An 18,211-nucleotide genomic window follows, 5' to 3' on the forward strand; every position below is an offset into this window, starting at 1 on the left:
TGTGCTTGACTTATTTAAGATGAGGATTTGTTATTTAATTGAGGATTCTCCTTATTGATTTCCAGAGTGGCTAGATATTTTTTTCATAAGGTGTTTGTTCACTATGCTTTTGTCTTTTTATGTTTCTGCTGGTTGGATTATTGGTAGTATTCTTCCTTCTCTGAGAGATTGTAGTTTATTTTTTTCCCCATGGATGATTACTTCCCATTTCTCCTGTATTTATCTACTCTTCACATGAAATTTATTATTTCCTATGTGATCACAGATGATTCGTCTGATTCTCCTGTGAATATTTTGCCTCTAATTTGTTATCTGCAGTGCTGCTTTAGTGAAATGAATTGTGTTAACTTGGGACTATCTTGAAATGCACTTGTGTCTCCATCAATTTTAAGAGACTATTTTTCTAGTTGAAACACTACAGTTGATAGTGATTTTTCTCTACGCTTTAAATGTCTTTCCATAGCCTCCTGGATTTGGGATCATTGTCTGGATACCTGGTCATATTCTGTTTCTTGGGTTCTTTTTATGTGGTTTGACATTTTTTTTCTTAATAGTTTTCAGTATTAATATTTGCTCTTGCTTTTTGAACCCTTATATGAAAGGCCAGCAAGCCATCTATATATTCCTTGTTCCTGAAAGAGAAACTCAAAGAAGATAAACAGAAAGAAATGGCTGATTCTCCTGTTAATCTGTTGCAGGTCAGTGTTCATGTCGACTGTTTTTTATAGAAATGTAACAGTTTGAGATATTGCCAGCCCCAGTTTTCTGCTTCTGATAACCCCCCACCACACACAGGATAGCATATACATTTAATTTTTTCTTATTTTTACATATCGATCCCAGTTCCCTCTCCCTGTCTCCCTCCCTCCCATGCCCCCCAATCCTCCTTCCATTCCCCCCCCCCCCACTCCACAGGGAAGATGATGCCTTCCAGGAGGGATCAATAAAATCTGTCAAGTCATTTGGAGTAGGGACTAGGCCCTCCTTCCTGCCTCTAGGTTAAGGAACAATTCCTCCATGGAGAATATGCTCCCAAAGTCCTTTCGTGCACTAGGGATATATCCTGGTTCCACTGTCAGAGGTCCCTTAGACTGCTCAGGCCTTCTAACTGAGACCCATGTTCAGGGGGTCTGAGTCGGTCTAATGCTGGTTTCCCAGCTATCAGTCTGGGAACAAGTTCCCCCTTGTTCAGGTCAGCTGTCTCTGGGTTTCTGTAGCCTAATAATTTTTTTTTAAACTTTGTTATAAGAATTGTTGCAAACAATAAAAATCACACACTAAATTAACCAGACCCAAAGACTACACAACTCAATGTAGTTTTAGGCAGTTACAATAGTCATTGAAACAGAAGCTCTGCAGCCTCACATGAAATTTTATGTTTTCACAATCAAATATATTTTTATGAATTTATTCACCACAAAGAAAGATAAAGCCAGTGACAGAATTAGAACTAGAAAAGCAATTACCTTTCTATCCTTTTTCCTAACTGCTGTTCATTAGCTGCATTCAGTCCTACATCAAACCTTAATATGTAACCTTTCTTGTTCTCTTTTCTCCATGGTCTGCTGTGTGCACATATACGTTGTTTCCATAAATATATATTATTGGCTAGATTCTGCATGTGAGGGAAAATATGATTTCTTACTTTCTGAGACTTTATGACCTCACTGCTATTACACAATCTAAGGCCAACCATTCTTTTGCAAATTTTCATTTTTCTCTTCAGCTGAACAGTATTCCATTTTACACACACACACACACACACACACACACACACACACACACACATAAAATTTTTATTATTCATTCATTTGTTGATAGGCAATTACAATGATTCCAGTACTTTCCTAAGGTGAATAAAGCAGCAGCAAATATGGGTTGTAAATAGATTTATAAGGGGGTGTAGAGTTCTTAATATATGCCCAGGACTGAAATAGCTGAGTTAGACACTAATTCTATCTTTATTTTTTTTTAAATGATCTCCAAACTGATTTCTACAATGGTTGCATTAATTTGTATCACAACCCTCACACACACCTACACACCAACAGGTAATGAGGGACCCTTTGTCTTGATGTCCTCTCTAACATTTGTTGTCAGGTTGGTTGATGACTGCCTCACTTAAGGAAGTATTTCAAAGTAATTTGAGTTGGCATTTCCATGATGGTGTTTTAGTGATTTCATATGCTTTTTGTAATTTCTGTTTGTCATTTCTGTTTCTGCCTTTGAGAAGTTTCAATTCTGTTCATTTTCCCATTTGTTGGTTGGTGTTTCTATTTCCTTGGCATATAAATTCTGTAGTTCTTGGTGAATACTGGCCATGAGCCCCTATCCAAAGTGCCACTGACACAGATTCTCTCCCATTCTGCTGTTTCTTTTGATAAACAGAAACTCTTTATTTCCATGTAGTCCTATCTGTTGCTACTTGGGTTAGTTCCTGTGCTGCTGGTGTTCTTTCTAATTAGTAAGTTCTTGCCTATCCCAATATCCTCATGAGTATTCCCTATGTTTTCTAGGTTTCTGTGTTTCTGGTTTAATTAAGGTTTTTGATCCATTTTGAATGGATTTTTTTTTTTTTAATGCAAGATGAAAGGTAAGAATCTAATTTCATTCTCCTACTGGATCAGTTTTGCCAGCACCATTTGTGCTGACCTCCTTTATTAAAAATTAAGCATAGCTTTCTGTTTTTCTTTCTGGGAACTCTATCCTATTGTTATTCTTCTCTGTCTGTTTTTATGATCATACTAGACTATATTTATGATTGCAAGACAAGTCTGTAATTTCACATAGCTTCTGCCACTTTTCATAATTTTGCCCTACCACTAATATTTTTCTTTTTTTTGATGTCAAATATTCGATATGGACTTACAACATGTAACTTTGGAAATATTTCCACTGTCACACATGAACTAAAAAAGTATGTTGGTGCCTTATTGCTATACTTAATGTACTATATCATATGTATTATTTCTGTGATTGCTCATGTTGTAGGTGCTACTTGTGACATCTGTGATTGGTCCCATTTCCTTGAATCATGGTTATAAAAATGTATATCAAAACACATGGTCTTGTTCCACAACATCTTAGAAGTGCATGGAATTAAAGAGAGTTTTATCTTGGTTCTTAATACTAAATAATACTTTGTTCCTAATATTAATGATTTAAGCACACTAGATTGATGGGAGAGGCCATTCTGCAAATATGTTTCTCTTATTGGTTAATGAATAAAGCCCTGTTGGCCAATAGGAAAGCAATTTGGGGCTGGCACGGCTGTTGGACCAGGTTGGCAAGAAAACTACTCATAACACTAGATTGTACAGAACCTGGCAGGGATATGTGGCTTGATTTTTGCCATGAAATCGATGTTCTTGAGCATAGATTCAGATTATAGTCTACGTCTACCTGTATTTCTCTTTGGTATTTAATACCACAGCAGTGATGATATGTCCATGTGTTTGTTGACACCTGTTACCTATTTATCTCAAGAGAATTGCTGTTCGTACTCAGGCATCTGTATTGGCCTGTCCTTGGGGTTCTCTGACTGGTTATGCCCTCAGCTGCAGCCACTAAGAGCACCACCTGTGCACATTCACTATGCTTCCTTTTAAAGGACCTTGCCTACTTCCCATCCTTTCTCTCTCTCTCCTCCCCACCTCTCCTCTCTGCCTTTCTTTCCTCTCTCCTACTACTCCTGTCTAGGAGGCCAGTCTCTCCCCTCCTCTTTCCCCTTTTTATGATCCCTTTCCCCAATTAAAAACAAACAAACAAACAAAAAAAACAAAAAAAACAAAAAAAACAAACAAACAAAAAAAAACTCCTCTGCTTGAACCCTATCATTCAACCTAGAGTAAACATCCCAACTAAGCCTATTAGAATACAGTCATGTGAGACCCCAGTACACACAAGATTAATTCAGTGTTTTAGCATGATCTGCAGGTACAGTATTTAAGGCACATTTCCTCTTCATGAATTTTCCTTCTAATGCAGGTATAGGACATAAACACAGCATCAATAACAGATAACTGTGTCCAGACCTTAAATGTGTTTTGTGTATATTGCTTTTGAGAATATTGTGGCATTCTGTTTTCACTGAGTTAAAAAAAAAAAATCCTGTTGTAGAATGTGACTGTATCTTTTTGAATAATTGTTTTCACTCATTTAATTCCCTAATTTCCTTAAGTCTCCTAATAGCCAGGAAAGCACTCTGTCTGGTATCACATGATCAAACTATAGTTTTTTTTTTTCACTTCAGGGTCTATTGACGTTCAGGGATGTGACTGTAGACTTCTCCCAGGAAGAGTGGGAATGCCTGGACTCAGCTCAGAGGGCTTTGTACATTGATGTGATATTGGAGAATTACAACAACCTGCTCTATGTGGGTAAGAATATTTTGCTTGGAGAATTCCTAACTCTGGTTTTCTGTGTACTGACTTTATAGGTTGGGGACTCTCTGTTAAGCTGTTTTGGAAACAATATAAGACTAGGGAAAGTTTGGAGGTAGCAAAGAACTTTTTCTTGATATTTGTTATTTTCTTGCCATTTTCCATTCCCATTTTAGAGATGTCATGCACCCTTCACTGGTTCCAAGATGCATTCAGAAACTCTGTAGCATAAAGTATTTCTAACCATATCTTCCTTATCATTTTTTTTTCCTTTCATTGAAGTAGACTTTTTTTCTCTTACAGTTTATCCTGATTATACTTTTCTGTTCTCTGTACTCCTCCCAATTCCTCCTCATTTATCCTCCTCTCCATATCCAGCCCCTTTCTGTCTCTCAATACAAAAGAATGGGCTTGGAGCCCAGTGTGGTAGCATACACCTTTAGTCCCGGCACTATAGAGGCAGAAGCAGGCAGTTCTTTGTGAGTTTGTGGCTAGTCTGGTCTACAGACTGAGTTCCGGGCGATCAAGGGCTGTTATTCAGAGAAACCCTGTCTTGGAAAAAAAAAAAAAAAAAAAAAAAAAAAAAAAAAGAAAGAAAGAAAGGGAAGTGGGGAGGGAAAAAGGGAAAGAACTAGCTCTTAAGAGATAACACCCAAGCATGACAAAATAAAATATAGGATAAAGTAAAAACTATCATATTGAAGTTGAACAAGGTAAACCAACAGAAGGAAAAGAACAGATGTGAACATCAGAGACCCATCTGTTGTCACACTCAGGAGTCCCATAATAAGACTGTAATGCACATGCAGAGGGCCTGGTGCAGAACCATGTAGGCCCTGTGTCTGCACTTGGCTAATTGGTTCAGTGGGCTTTGTTCTCCTGTTGTCCTTCATCCACGCTGGCTCTTAAACTCTTTTCACCTCCTCTTCTGCATGGTTCTCTGAGCTCTGAAGGGTGGGATCTGATGGGGACATCTTATGTAGACTCTCTATATACTGTCTGGCTGTGGGTATATGCATCTGTTCCATCTGCTGCAGGACTAAGCTTCTCAGATGATAATTGACTAAGGCACTGATCTGTGAGTGTAGCAGTATATCATTAGGAGTCACTTTATTGATACTTTTTTTTTTTTCTTTTTACATTGGTGGTTTTTTGGTTTACCCTAGGTCTCTTGGCTCTCTAGTCTCTGGTCCTTGGTTACCAAAGCAGTGTCTGCCATGGGTTCTATTGAAGGTGGGGTTTAAATGAGTCCACCAGATCTAAGATAAATGATAATTAGGTATTTATTAGGGAACCATTTACACAGATAAGAGTAAATAACTGCTGAGGTCTTCCTGCTCCAGAAGATGCAGTCTCTACCCTTCCGATGTTCTTCGAAACCCAAGAGAATGAGAGCTAGCCCCTCCTCTACCTTATAATGGGTCATGGATGTACCTGAAACCACGTCTGAAGGGTGTGGCCACCAACACAAGTTCACTGGCAAGACTAGATGCCACTACATTCTATCTTGTGAATTGAGCCCTAAGTAAAATCAGGCATTTGTTGGTTGCTCCCACAATTTGTGTTCCAATATTATCCTAGCATATCTTGCAAGCAGGACAGACTCTGGGTCACAGATTTTATGCCTGGTTCCACCTAACATCTTAAAGATCCATGACCATCATTGTATTTTACATTGTTTTAACTGTGAGGACAACTCAAAGATATGCAAACTTAAAATTCTTCCCAATTATGGGGTAGGTCTTATAGGAAATAGCAATTGAGAAATCATTCCTAGATTACTCTACTGTGTGTTCTCTTCATGTACTAGGCCCAGAACTGTATTAGACATCAGTAGTTTTTCTGAAAACTCTGCCATGGGTTATGAGCTACCTCACAGAACACGTGGATTATTGTATGCAAGGTCAGACTGGTCACCTGTGTGCAGCAAATGAGATTACCTAGGAATGTGGAGGGAAGAGGGTAGCCACAGCCAGGGTGGGCTAGGGAGTGAGCAGGACAACAATGATGGCTTCGAGCAAAAGGGAAAGCAAGAGCTGAGAATGCTTTTGTGAACGGATTTCTGATCATTTACCTTAATGTAGTGTTCAGATCCCAGGGTGCATCCTGCCTGTTGTAATTGTTAGAAGATGTTGTGTCTTATTGCACCTGAATTATGGTAACTGAATACTAATACAAAGTGCAATTTTATTTGATTATGCTGATATCAGATTGGAATAATCTTGTAAATGCTAAGTCTAATGTGAGTCCATGAAGTAGTATTATTCTTTAACAGCCTTCCTTGCATGTGTGTCTTCATTGCATTCTTCATTTTCTTCCCAGTGGAGAATACATAGACACCCTTCTGGAATATATTCTCTGGAGTTAGTATAGAGAGTAGATTTGAGAACAACCCTATGAGGAAAGTTAAGAAACACAGTAGTGTGTGGAGCTCAGACAGACAATGAAGGATAGAAATAAGCAATAGCTAGCTGCCCATGACATCTCTGCCTCAAATGTAGACTCTAGTCTCCAGGCTCCATAGTCTAGCACCTTTGATATCTGGTAAAATGGCTTTGCTTCCATACTTTTGAAGAATCTAGTGTGCTTTTTAGAAAATATAAAGTAACCCTTTGATGCCTGTTTTAAAACTGTTTTGTTTTTCAAGTAAAGGTTTCAATCTGTACCCCTAACTGTCCTGGAACTTCCTTTATAGACTGGGCTGGTCTCAAACTCACTGAGATCATCCTGCCCAAGTGCTGGCATTAAATGCATGCACCACCGCTGCTTGGCTCTACTTTGGTTCTTTTAAGTAAGCCTTTAATCATTATAGAAATTGGGTCTTCTGAACTGTATCCTTTATTCCTTTATATTAGTTAAGTATAAACGCTGTGAAGCTAGAATGGGAGTAAACTCTACTATAATAATTTCACCAGCACAAACATTTAAAACTATAAACATGTATTTAAAGTATAATCAGTTGGTGAGCTCCCTCCTAAAGCTAATTTGCTGATCCTTAGTTGTTCTTCTTTGGAGGCTGTCACTGTTTTTGGAAGAATACATTCAATTATAGTGAAAGGAAAATGATGAGTACCAGGAACTCTGGGAAATGGTTGCTAGTTGACATAAACAGGGAGACAATCACAGTCACTTGTGAAATGTTTAATCATGGAATAAGCCCTATTAATATGAACTGTACTCATTTTCAGAGAACTATTGCGTATGTGATCCAGTCCATCAACATGTGAATAATGAAAAGGAGTGTTGTCAGTGTAATGAGCTTGGCAAAGTGCTTCATGACCCCTCCACATGTGCATTTTATAGAACACGTGAAACTACAGAAAACTCTAGTAACTACACATGCAGTATCCACAGGCATGCCTCTGTTGACTCATCAAACCCAGATAGACATGAAAACATGCACACTGGAGAAGAACCTTGCATGTGTAAGGACTGTGAGAAATCTTTAAATTTGTGTTCCAGCATTACTCAAGATCAGAGACTCTACACTGCAAAGAAAGAGCACAGACAGGGAGAATATGATGACTATTTCAACTCTGCATACAGTGTTGTGCAGCAAGCAATCTATATTGGAGAGAAACCATACCAGTGTGAGGAATGTGGAAAATATTTCAGTAATGCCACAAGCCTCACTGTACACCAGAGAATACATACTGGAAAAAAACCCTACAAGTGCAATGTTTGTGACAAATCCTTTACCCAGTGCACAAATCTTAAAACACACCAAAGACTTCATACTGGAGAGAGACCTTATGAATGCAGAGAATGTGGAAAGTCATTTCGTCACTTATCAGCGCTTAAAAGCCATCAGAAAATGCACACAGGAGAGAAGCCTTACAAATGTAAGGAATGTGACAAATCCTTTTCCCAGTGCTCAAGTCTTAAAACACATCAAAGACTTCATACTGGGGAGAAACCTTATAAATGCAAAGAATGTGGAAAGTCATTTCGTCAGTCCTCCGCACTCAAAAGCCATCAGAAACTGCATACAGGAGAGAAGCCTTACAGATGTAAGGAATGTAACAGATCCTTTGCCCACTATTCTAGTTTCAGGAGACATCAGAAAATCCACAGTGTTGAGGAACATTCTAGTTATGAAGTATGTGGCAAGGTCTTTCATCAGCTTCCACAAAGTGGAAGCCACTACAGACTCCATACTGGAGAGGAGCCTTACAAATGCAATGAGTGTGATACAGATTCTTTACCCACTATTAATGATTTAGGAGGCATCATAAAAATCATTCTTTAGAGATGTTGTAAGGATGCAAAGATTGTGATAAGTCCCTTCATTAAACACCATGTCTTAAAAAGGCATTACAGAATCTATACTGAAGAGAAACCTTAGAAATGTAGATGTATGACAAATCCTTTACCCAGGACTCACATCTTAGAAGGCATCAGAGAGTTCATACTGGAGAGAGACATTACAGTTCTAAGGAATGCAACAGATCTTTTACTAGGCGTGCATATCTTAGAGCAGATCAGAAAATTCATACCGGAAAGAAACCTTACAAATACAAAGACTGATACATCCTATACCCATATTGCAAATCTTAGAAGACATCAGAAAATTCATACTAGAGACAAAAATACTGTTGTAAATACTGTGACATAGCATTTATCTGGAATTCTTGGCTTACAAATCCTAACATACATATAATAAAAACATAAAGATAAGAAACTTGTGAATGCTTTTAATGGAGATCTACATCTTAGAAAAATATCACAGGGTCTATATTGAAATAAAATTCTTTAAAAGTAATGGAGATTGTTTTTTTTCTTAAGGTATAAGGTTGCTTTGCCTGCAAGTATTTCTGTATACTGCATGTTTGCCTGGTGCCTGGCAAGGTCAGAAGAGGTCATTAGATTCCCCTGAAGCTGGATTTACAGAAAGTTGTGAGCATTGTATATGTTGGGAATTGAACCCCAGTTCTCTGGAATCACATCCAGTGCTTTTAACCACTAAGCCATATATACAGCCCCTGGTAAATGCTGTAATAAGAGCATTTATCTTGTTCTGTATTCAAAAATTCACAATAATGTCAGGTGAAGTGGTGCATGCCTTTAATCCCAGCACTTAGAATGAAGAGGCAGGGATATCTGTGTGAGTCAGAGACCATCCTTGTTTATACAGTTTCAAGACAGGCAGGACTTCATCAACTATCTCAACAACAACAAAATCATAATGAGAACAAATTGTAGTAATTTAAAAAATGTGTCAGAGCCCTCTAATTTTGCTATTCATCACAAAATTCATAGTTCTAATAAACCATATGAAGCTATACCATATATAATCCCCATGTGTTGCTGTTCATTATAAATTCTACCCCTGAAATGCATTCAATTTGATAGACCTATTGCCTACTTCTGAAATTGTAGACATAAAAAGAATTCATGAAAGAAAGGAGAATGTGCTCTAATAAAGTCTCGTTTTTTGTTCACCTTCAAAATCTTCATACAAGAGTCAAACCTTAAAGACAGCAAGAAGGTGAGAAACTGTAAAGAGATAGGCTATGACTGTCACAGTGTGGCATGCTCATGTACTGCTTACAAAACTTTAAGGGCTAAGGCTGTGGTCCTGCATGTTTTTAACACCAGCCTTCTGGAGACTCTACCCCAAGTCACAATTGCAGCATTTGGTTTTGGCTTGTTAGTTAGGTTTGTGTTAGCGATGAGACGCTGGCATCTGAATTTAGCCTGTTGTCATTTGCTCTGTGTAGCCCAGTAGGCTGTTAGGTTAGGCTTCCTGTCTTTTACCTGAAGGGTTCAGAACCCACTGTGGGGTCAGATACCGGGATGCAGCGTTCCTCCTAGATGTCAGGCAACAAGCTTGTGAGCAGCTGGTCCAGGGCAGCCAATAGCTGGAGCTGTAGGGAAGGCAGCCTGAGTGGGAGGGACCAGTTCTTTGGGGCTGGGTCAGTCATTGGGAAACAGAGCTTGGCGGGAGGTTGATCATTAAGTGTTGATGAAGAGTTGGGAGTGGGAAAATTTACAGGAGTGAAATGAAAGAAAGCAGGGAACCATGTGAGGCCGGGGAAGTTGGACTGTGGAGCCAAAGCTAGATGTGCCAAGTGTCCTGTCCTTGCTCCGGGTCCTGCACGGTGTGGAATCGCGCGGTGCAGACCTGAGTGCAGAGGACACAGCGGGTTCTCTGGGACCTGAAAACTCTGGAGCCACAATCTCCGGGCAGGGCGGCCTCTGGGAAAGTCACAGTCAGCAGAGCAGTGGCAGGAACTGCACGCAGCCCAGTAGCCCTGAAACCTTCCAGAGGAGCTGCAGGGCTGGGACCCAGGAGAGGGGACCAGAGGTGTGAGCAGTTTCTCTGCTGTTCGTAAGAGCTCTGAGACATTGCTCTGGGTGTCTTTCCTGCTCGTACATTTTAGGTCGTGTGAACTGGACTAATCCTGTTTCCTGTTGTTGTTTGTTTTTTTCATAGATCCTCTAGTTGCCAAAATATTCTTATAAAAATAGTCTACTAGAATATTTGAATTTATTTGTTGAGATTTGTAAACTCAGTTCTCTTTGCTATGGTGGGAAGGACAAAGCTCTTGAAATTTACTTTCATCCACGCTACCTTCCATCTTACCTGGGGACTTGGGAATTTAGCATCCCAGAAGAGCATTTGGGTATTAATCATGAAAGGAATGACTTCATATTTAATTGAGTACGAAAATATTATTTTTTGCGAATTTTACATATATGGTTGTTAACATTGCCATTTAAAGAAAGTAAAGTTTTTACCCATCATTAATTTTCTGTCTGGGACATATTCACTCTGATACGTAAATACAGCATTGTGAAGAGTTCCTTTTTGCCAGACCTGCTAGCACAGGATTTGAACACTAGCTCTCAGAAAGCAGAGGCTGGAGGATCTCTTTGAGTTTGAGACCAGCCTAGTGTACATAGTGAGTTCCAGGACACCAATAGCTCCATGACGAGACTGTCTCAAACGAAACCAAACCAAAACAAAACAACAAAGAACAAAAAAAGGGGACGGGGAGTAAATGTGTCTTCTTGTTCTGAGTTCTGTATATTACATCTTGGAGACTGGAAAGCACAGTTTGATGTTTGAGGGTGTCAGGTCACAGTTTGTTCACGGTTAGAAAAGACAACAGGAGCCAGCCAAGTGGTGTTGGCATATGCCTTTAATCCCAGCACCCAGCACCTGGGAGGCAGAGGTAGAGGCAGTTGGATCTCAGAGTTTGCTGCTAGCTTGGTCTGTAGAGAACCTTTTAGGACAACCAGGGCTAATAATGGACCAGCCTGACTCTTTCTTTGGGAAGGAAGCCATTTTGTAATAAGATCAGAACAAGTTCGTTTCTTTTTAACATTCTAATTGACCATGCTTTAACCTGTTTCTGGAATTTGACATGCTCTCCACCCTATGGAGTTTGACTCATAGCTTGAACATACCCAGATAAGATGTTCTGCCAAATAATTTAAAAATCTTTAGGCAAGTTTCTACTTAACAAAAGTTCCTCTGGAAATCCACCCGCCCTTGAAAAATCTACCCAGCCTTGCAGTTTTGTGGATTGTATAAGTCCCACCTTCTTCCATGTTCAATGCTATACTTTCAAACCCTGCTTTAGGGAGATAACCATGCTTGACAGAAAATAAAGCTTTCTTTAATTTGTCCAAAGAATTTGGGTAATAGTTTTTACTATCATTCTTGTGGGATTATACTACATAAAGAAAACCTGTCTCAAAAGGGGGTCATTTAGTATAGGATAATATTTGAAAGCATCTTTTGAATAATTATAAGAACTCATTTACATCAGAAAAATATCTGCAATAGTCTTTTGTCTCTTCCACTCAAGAAAAGCACTCTGTCAATGGACACATGACCAAATTGTTAGGTTTTTGTTCTTATGTTTCCTGTGTTTGAGATCTGAACTTACTGTGTTGCTCTGTCTGGCCCTGAACTCACCATGTAGACCAGTCTAGACTGGTTCCATCCACCAATTTCTCCCAAGTGCTAGGATTAAAGCTGTGCACCAACAAGATGATTCAAACTGTTGGTTTTTATTTTGTGTTCTGTTGATAGCCAGTGGTGTGTGACTGTGGACTTATCCCAGGAGGAGTGAGTGGCAATGCCTGGACCCTGCCCTGTGGGCTTTGTACTGAGAATGGATGTTGCAGAATTGCTGTGATATGGTTTCTGTAAGTGAGAATAGTTAATTTGCTTGCAGTTTCCCTTGCTCTTCCTCAGACTCCTAGAAAAACTGGTCTACATGTGTATTGCATAATTGTGAATGAGTCTTAAAAAGTAAAGTGAAATCCTCAGAGGACTGAAGAAAAGTTTCATGAAATGTCATCATCTCTTTGTGTGTGTCCCTTTGGGAGAAATTCTGAATCTCACTATGGTGTAATATTCTCATCCCAATAATTCAGTTCCATTTCTCCCCTGAGATTTGACTGAGCTATGATTGGATTCAAGGTATGCTGTCTGAAAATGCTTTGTAAATATTTTCAGTATTCTGACACTGCAGGAGAGTTGGGAATCATTTGTGTAATCTTGTATTTAGTGTTTTTCTTATTTTACATATTGATCCCAGTTCCCTCTCCCTCCCATGTCCCCCCTCCTACCCCTTCCCCCCCCACTCCCACTCCACAGGGAGAGTTATGCCTTCCAGGAGAGTTTATCAAAATCTGTCAACTCATTTGGAATAGGGTCTAGGCCCTCCCACTTGCCTCTAGGCTAAGGGAGTATCCCTCCATGGGGAAGGTGTTCCAAAGTCCTTTAGTGCACCTGGGATACATCCTGGTTCCACTGTCAGAGGTCCTATAGACTGGCCAGGCCTTCTAACTGATACTCACCTTCAGGGGGTCTGGGTTGGTCCTATGCTGGTTTCCCAGCTATCAGTCTGGGATCCATGACCTCCCCCTTGTTCAGATCAGTTGTTTCTGTGGGTTTCTGTAGCTTGGTCTTGACCCCTTTGCTTATCACTCCTCCTTCTCGAACAGGTGAGAGCAAGAAAAAAGATACCATAATAGAGGGAACAGAGAAAACTGACTCTAGAGAAAAGTCCAGAGACCTACAAGGATGACCCCAACTAACAATCTGAGCAATAGTGAAGAGGCTACCTTAAATGTCCTTCCCTGATAATGAGATTGATAACTAACATATCTGCCATAATAGAGCCCTCATCTAATAACTGATGCAAACACCCACAGCTAAATACTGAGCCAAACTCCTGAAACTACCAATTTAGCTAATCAAGTAACACATGTTTTGAACAGCTGTTATGAGTTGTGTATCATAATATAATGAACATTTATTAATTTATGCACCCTTCTGTCCCTTGTATTTTTATCTGTTCATTTCTACTTTTAAAATTTATTTTCATAATATTGCTCCCCATTTTAAAAATAATATTTTATTCTTTTTAATGGGTTTATTTTCCAATAAGACACATTATGACATTAGATCATCATGTTTTCATTTTCACTATGGACCTTTAAATTCTACTAATGAGTCAGCCATAAACTGCTATATGGCTTTTCTGATATTGGACCCATCTCTTCATGCTGCTTGACCATGGACATACACTGCTGTCAGCCTCAAACATGACTCCTCGTGTCATTCTGTAACTATACCATGTGTAACTTCTGACAGGCACAGAAAATATTTCCTTCATATTTATTGCATTATATTTGTGGAGAAGATCATCATGGGAGCTTTTATATTGACTTAAACATTCCTGTGCTTTTCATGTTTTATTTTCTCATGTTTGTATGGGAGTTTTTCCCTTCTTATATCAGGTCCTCCGCTTTGGTTTCTCAATGCGTGTGTGCAGTGGATTGGAGAGTATTTGATTTATTAACCAGACACTGTATTTTTATTGGAAGTTTTGTCCCAGTGTGAAGATATAGGGATGGTGGAACCATTATTATGTTTAGTTTAGGAGAATGTTTCTAGGGGTTTGGACAATTACCATTTCAGAAGATCTGAGCTCATTCATGCAGTGTTATTCCTCACTGGTCCGGGTATTCTTTTTTTCCTTTTTTATGGAAAAAAAATTTATTACATTTTACATTCCAACCACAGTTCTCCCTCTCACCCCTCCTCCCACCCCACCTTGCCTCCTCCCATCCCTCCTAAAATCTCTCCCAGCCCACCCCAGTTCACTCTTCCTCACAGGTAAGGGCTTCCATGAGCAGTCAACACAGTCTGGCACAATAGGTTGGGGCAGGACCAGGCCCCTCTCCTATGCATTAAGACTGAGCATAGCATCCCACCATGGGGAGTGGGCTCCAACAAGCTAGCTCATGTACCAGGTTTGTATCATGGTCATACTTCTGGGGGGCCCTCAACTAGTTCAAGCTTCATAACTGTCTCCTACATATGGAGGGCCTCGTTCAGTCCCCTGGAGTCTCCACAGTTGTAGGTCTTGAGTTCATAAGTTTCCACAACTTGATTCAGCTGTCTCTGTATATTTCTACATCAAGATCTTAACTTCCCTCGCTCATATATTTTTCTCCTCCCTGTGTTCTACTGAATTCCCAGACCTTGGGAATTCTTTGTTGTGGGTCTCTGGTTCCATCAGTTACTGGGTGAGAGCCATATGATAATAGTTGGGGCACTCATCAATGTGAGTACAGGGGTAGGCAAAATCAGATGTCCTCTTTACTATTGCTAGAAGTGTTAGCTGGGTCATCCTTGTAGATTCTTGGGGGACTGGGTTTTCATTAAGCATGGTCATATGACTTCATTCTCCTTGATTGCTATCTAGTCCTAGGAGATTTTCTTAATGGATTTCATTTCACCATGATTCTTCCTGCTCTGAGTCCCTGATAATTAGGGGTGTATATGCTGCTTTGATAATGCTTGACATGTGAACCAGGGAGATATTTTTTTTCTCTTTAATGTGCACGAGATGTAAGTGTTAGCAATCTGAACAGATACTTACAATATGTAAATGGAGAGTAATGATAATTGCTATATTAATGGATCATAGCATTTTAAATCCTGTTTGGATTTCTCTTGGACATATTTACCTTGGTGTCCATATTTGGTCAACATTTTACACCTACTCAGCTTCAGGAAATTTATTTTAACAAGATATCCTTGCAGATTTTTTTTTCCTTAGAGGCTCTGTTTTGGCATAATAACTCCCACATGCTATCTTAGTTAGATTTCTATTGCTGTGATAAAACACTATGACCAAAAGATTCTTGGAGAGAATCTTGTTTACTAAATCTCAGCACTCTCAAGTCACACCCTATTGCTCAGGGATATCAGGGCCATAAGTCAAGCAGGGCTGGAACTTGGAGTCAGGAACTAATGCAGAGGCCATGGAGGGGCGGTGCTCACTGGCTTTCTCATTCCACATGCAGTATTCTTTCTTATACACATGAGGCCCACTGATCCCAAATGGCAATATCCACATGATTGTTCCCACGTAAGTCATCAGTCAAGAAAATGTACAACACACTTACCCACAGGCCTATATTCCTCAGCTGACATTGCCTCTTCCAAAATGATTCTATCATGTCAAGTTGACATGTGTGAAACATCCACTCATCACTGTTAAATAAAATATTTCCTTTCACCACTAAAGAGGTGGAAAAAAAGGCCAGGTGGTGGTAGCACATACCTCAGCACCTGGAAGGCAAAGGAAGGTGGATCTCTGTGAGTTTGAGGCCAGCCTGGTCTACAGAGCTAGTCCAGGACAGCTAGGGCTATTACACAGAGAAACTCTGACTCAAAAAAATCCCTTTCCTGTCCATTCACAACATCTCATATTAATACTAATACTGACATAACAACATCAAGAATTCTAATTTTTAAATTTAAATTTCCCATGGCCTTTAAAAATGTATACACTTTAAAAGTTCAATGTCTTTAAAACATCCAAGGTCTTTTTCAAAGTTCATGCTTTCTCTAAAATACCAAAAGTCTCTACATTATCTTAAATCTTTCTATAATAGCCATAATGTCTCTAAAACTCCAACATCTCTTCAAAAACCTCCAAAAGGTCAAAGACTTTCATCTGTGAGCTCTGTAACATTAAAAGTGAGTTAACTATTTCCTTACTCCTAAGAGGAAGAATCCATGGCAATATCATAGTATGGACAGAGAAAGATCCAAACTACCAACAGCATAACTAACTTGGGGTGCAGTGTGAGCAGTTCACACATGATCTGTCCTCTTCCAAATAGCTTGCTTATCTTATCTGGCTCTGGCTTCTGCAGTACACACAGCTTGTCTCCTGAGCTCAGGCAGCTCTGTTTGCTGCTATTCTTGGTGGTAAATCCATCATAATGACATCTCCAAATGCTGCAACTTCACTTCACTTTCACCAATACCCATTCCTGTGCTTTCTTCAGAATCGCTGGCCTTATAGCAAGGTGCCAGCACTCAAATGATCCCCTTTGCTCCCGCAACTTTACTTCTTCAACTGCAACTGGGCTGCACTTTAACCAATAGCCTCAATGGTCCTGTCTCTAGGTATCCCAACCCTGCCAAATAGTGCCAAACATCAGTTGCTCTCTATAAACACCTGCATAGGTTCCAACACAGTAACACCTAAGTGACTCTCAAACAGTACCAAATTTGGTTGCCTGCATGTGATGGGGCCTTCTCCCATTCTGAACATAAGCTTCTGTGTGCTGACCCTGAGGAAAAAACATCTGAATGATTTCACCCCAAAGATGCTGCTAGTCCCTTCTAAGTCACACTTGTTTCAAGACCCAAGCTAGCCAAAATCTTTAGTGCCAATAAAGCAAAGGTTTTACTCTGTGTTTCTGGACTCTTGGGATCAAAGCCACTTCTTCAGCTCCAGGTGACCAGAACTCACAGACTATGGACAGAAAATGTGACATAAATGTCCTTAGTAGAGGAATGGGATGGAGGTATTGTCTCAGTTGAATTTTCCTCTTCTTTGGTTGTCAGATCTTGTTTCAATTTGTCAAAAAAATGCTATCAATAAAAGGGAATGGAGTTCAAGGGGATGAAAAGTGGGTAGGGAAATAATTAATAAAAAACTCAAAGCCTCTCACTGCCTGTCTTCTGAATCCTTGAGGCATGGAGTTTTTAAAGATATCTGTCTGAGGGCCTTACAAGAAGAGAATCTGAGTGCTATGAATAACAACTGTCTTTGAGATAGAGACTTCAGAAATCAAGACTGAAATAGAAATATCTGTGTCTGAGAGATGGGCTGCTCACTGATAATGTATTAGAGTGGACCTGTTGCGTAGTATTTTCCTTACATTTAAAAACCTTACGTTTTGGAGAAAGCTTGCTTGATCACAGGTAAAACAATAGGATATTTTATGATGTGGTATATACTACCAGGTTTAATAACAGAATGCCTGAGGGGACATGAAACATTCTACCCTGTAGGATTGCTCCTTAAAGCTTAGGAAGTAAACAACAGAATGGTTTCAAGGAGTACAAGAAACACACAAGATTCACAGGGCCCCTTCTCTCCAAGCATCAATAAGAGGAAAGGACTGAGGACAGAATTCTTTCATAAGGGATGCTGCTTAAAACATCTCAGACATCTTAGATGCCTGGAAGAGGCAGAGAACAGCCCAGCAACTTGGAAAAACAGACATCAGAACAGAATGCAAGGAAGAAAGAACAGCCAAACTTCCTGAAAGAGATTTAGACCAACTAAAAAGCTGGAAATGACATTCTGAAAACCATCTATCTGCCTTTATCTGCCTTTATGCTGTTCAGTGCACTCCAGGTTTACAGCTTTTGTGAGCTGGTACCCTCACGTGGATGGGTTTTGTATATGCTGATGTGTTAGAGCATTTCTCCTCTGATATCTAACCCCTCACCCATATTCTTATAAGTCACTCCAGTAATACTGATTGCACCA

The 18,211-nt window shown here is 39.6% G+C and overlaps 1 protein-coding gene across 1 annotated transcript in view; it reads left to right on the forward strand.

Moving 5' to 3' along the window:
- Positions 1-9,052, forward strand: part of LOC127239095 (uncharacterized) — a 37,797-nt gene extending 28,745 nt beyond the window's left edge. The window contains 7 exon segments of the mRNA XM_051207885.1: positions 603-698; positions 4,253-4,379; positions 7,571-8,574; positions 8,577-8,666; positions 8,668-8,734; positions 8,737-8,896; positions 8,898-9,052. Coding sequence (XP_051063842.1) covers positions 603-698; positions 4,253-4,379; positions 7,571-8,574; positions 8,577-8,666; positions 8,668-8,734; positions 8,737-8,896; positions 8,898-8,997 — 1,644 coding nt within the window. The 3' untranslated portion in view covers positions 8,998-9,052.
- Positions 9,053-18,211: the final 9,159 nt, after the last annotated feature.

This window comes from Phodopus roborovskii, unplaced genomic scaffold, assembly GCF_943737965.1.
Source record: "Phodopus roborovskii unplaced genomic scaffold, PHOROB, whole genome shotgun sequence".
NCBI classification, from domain to species: Eukaryota; Metazoa; Chordata; class Mammalia; order Rodentia; family Cricetidae; genus Phodopus; species Phodopus roborovskii.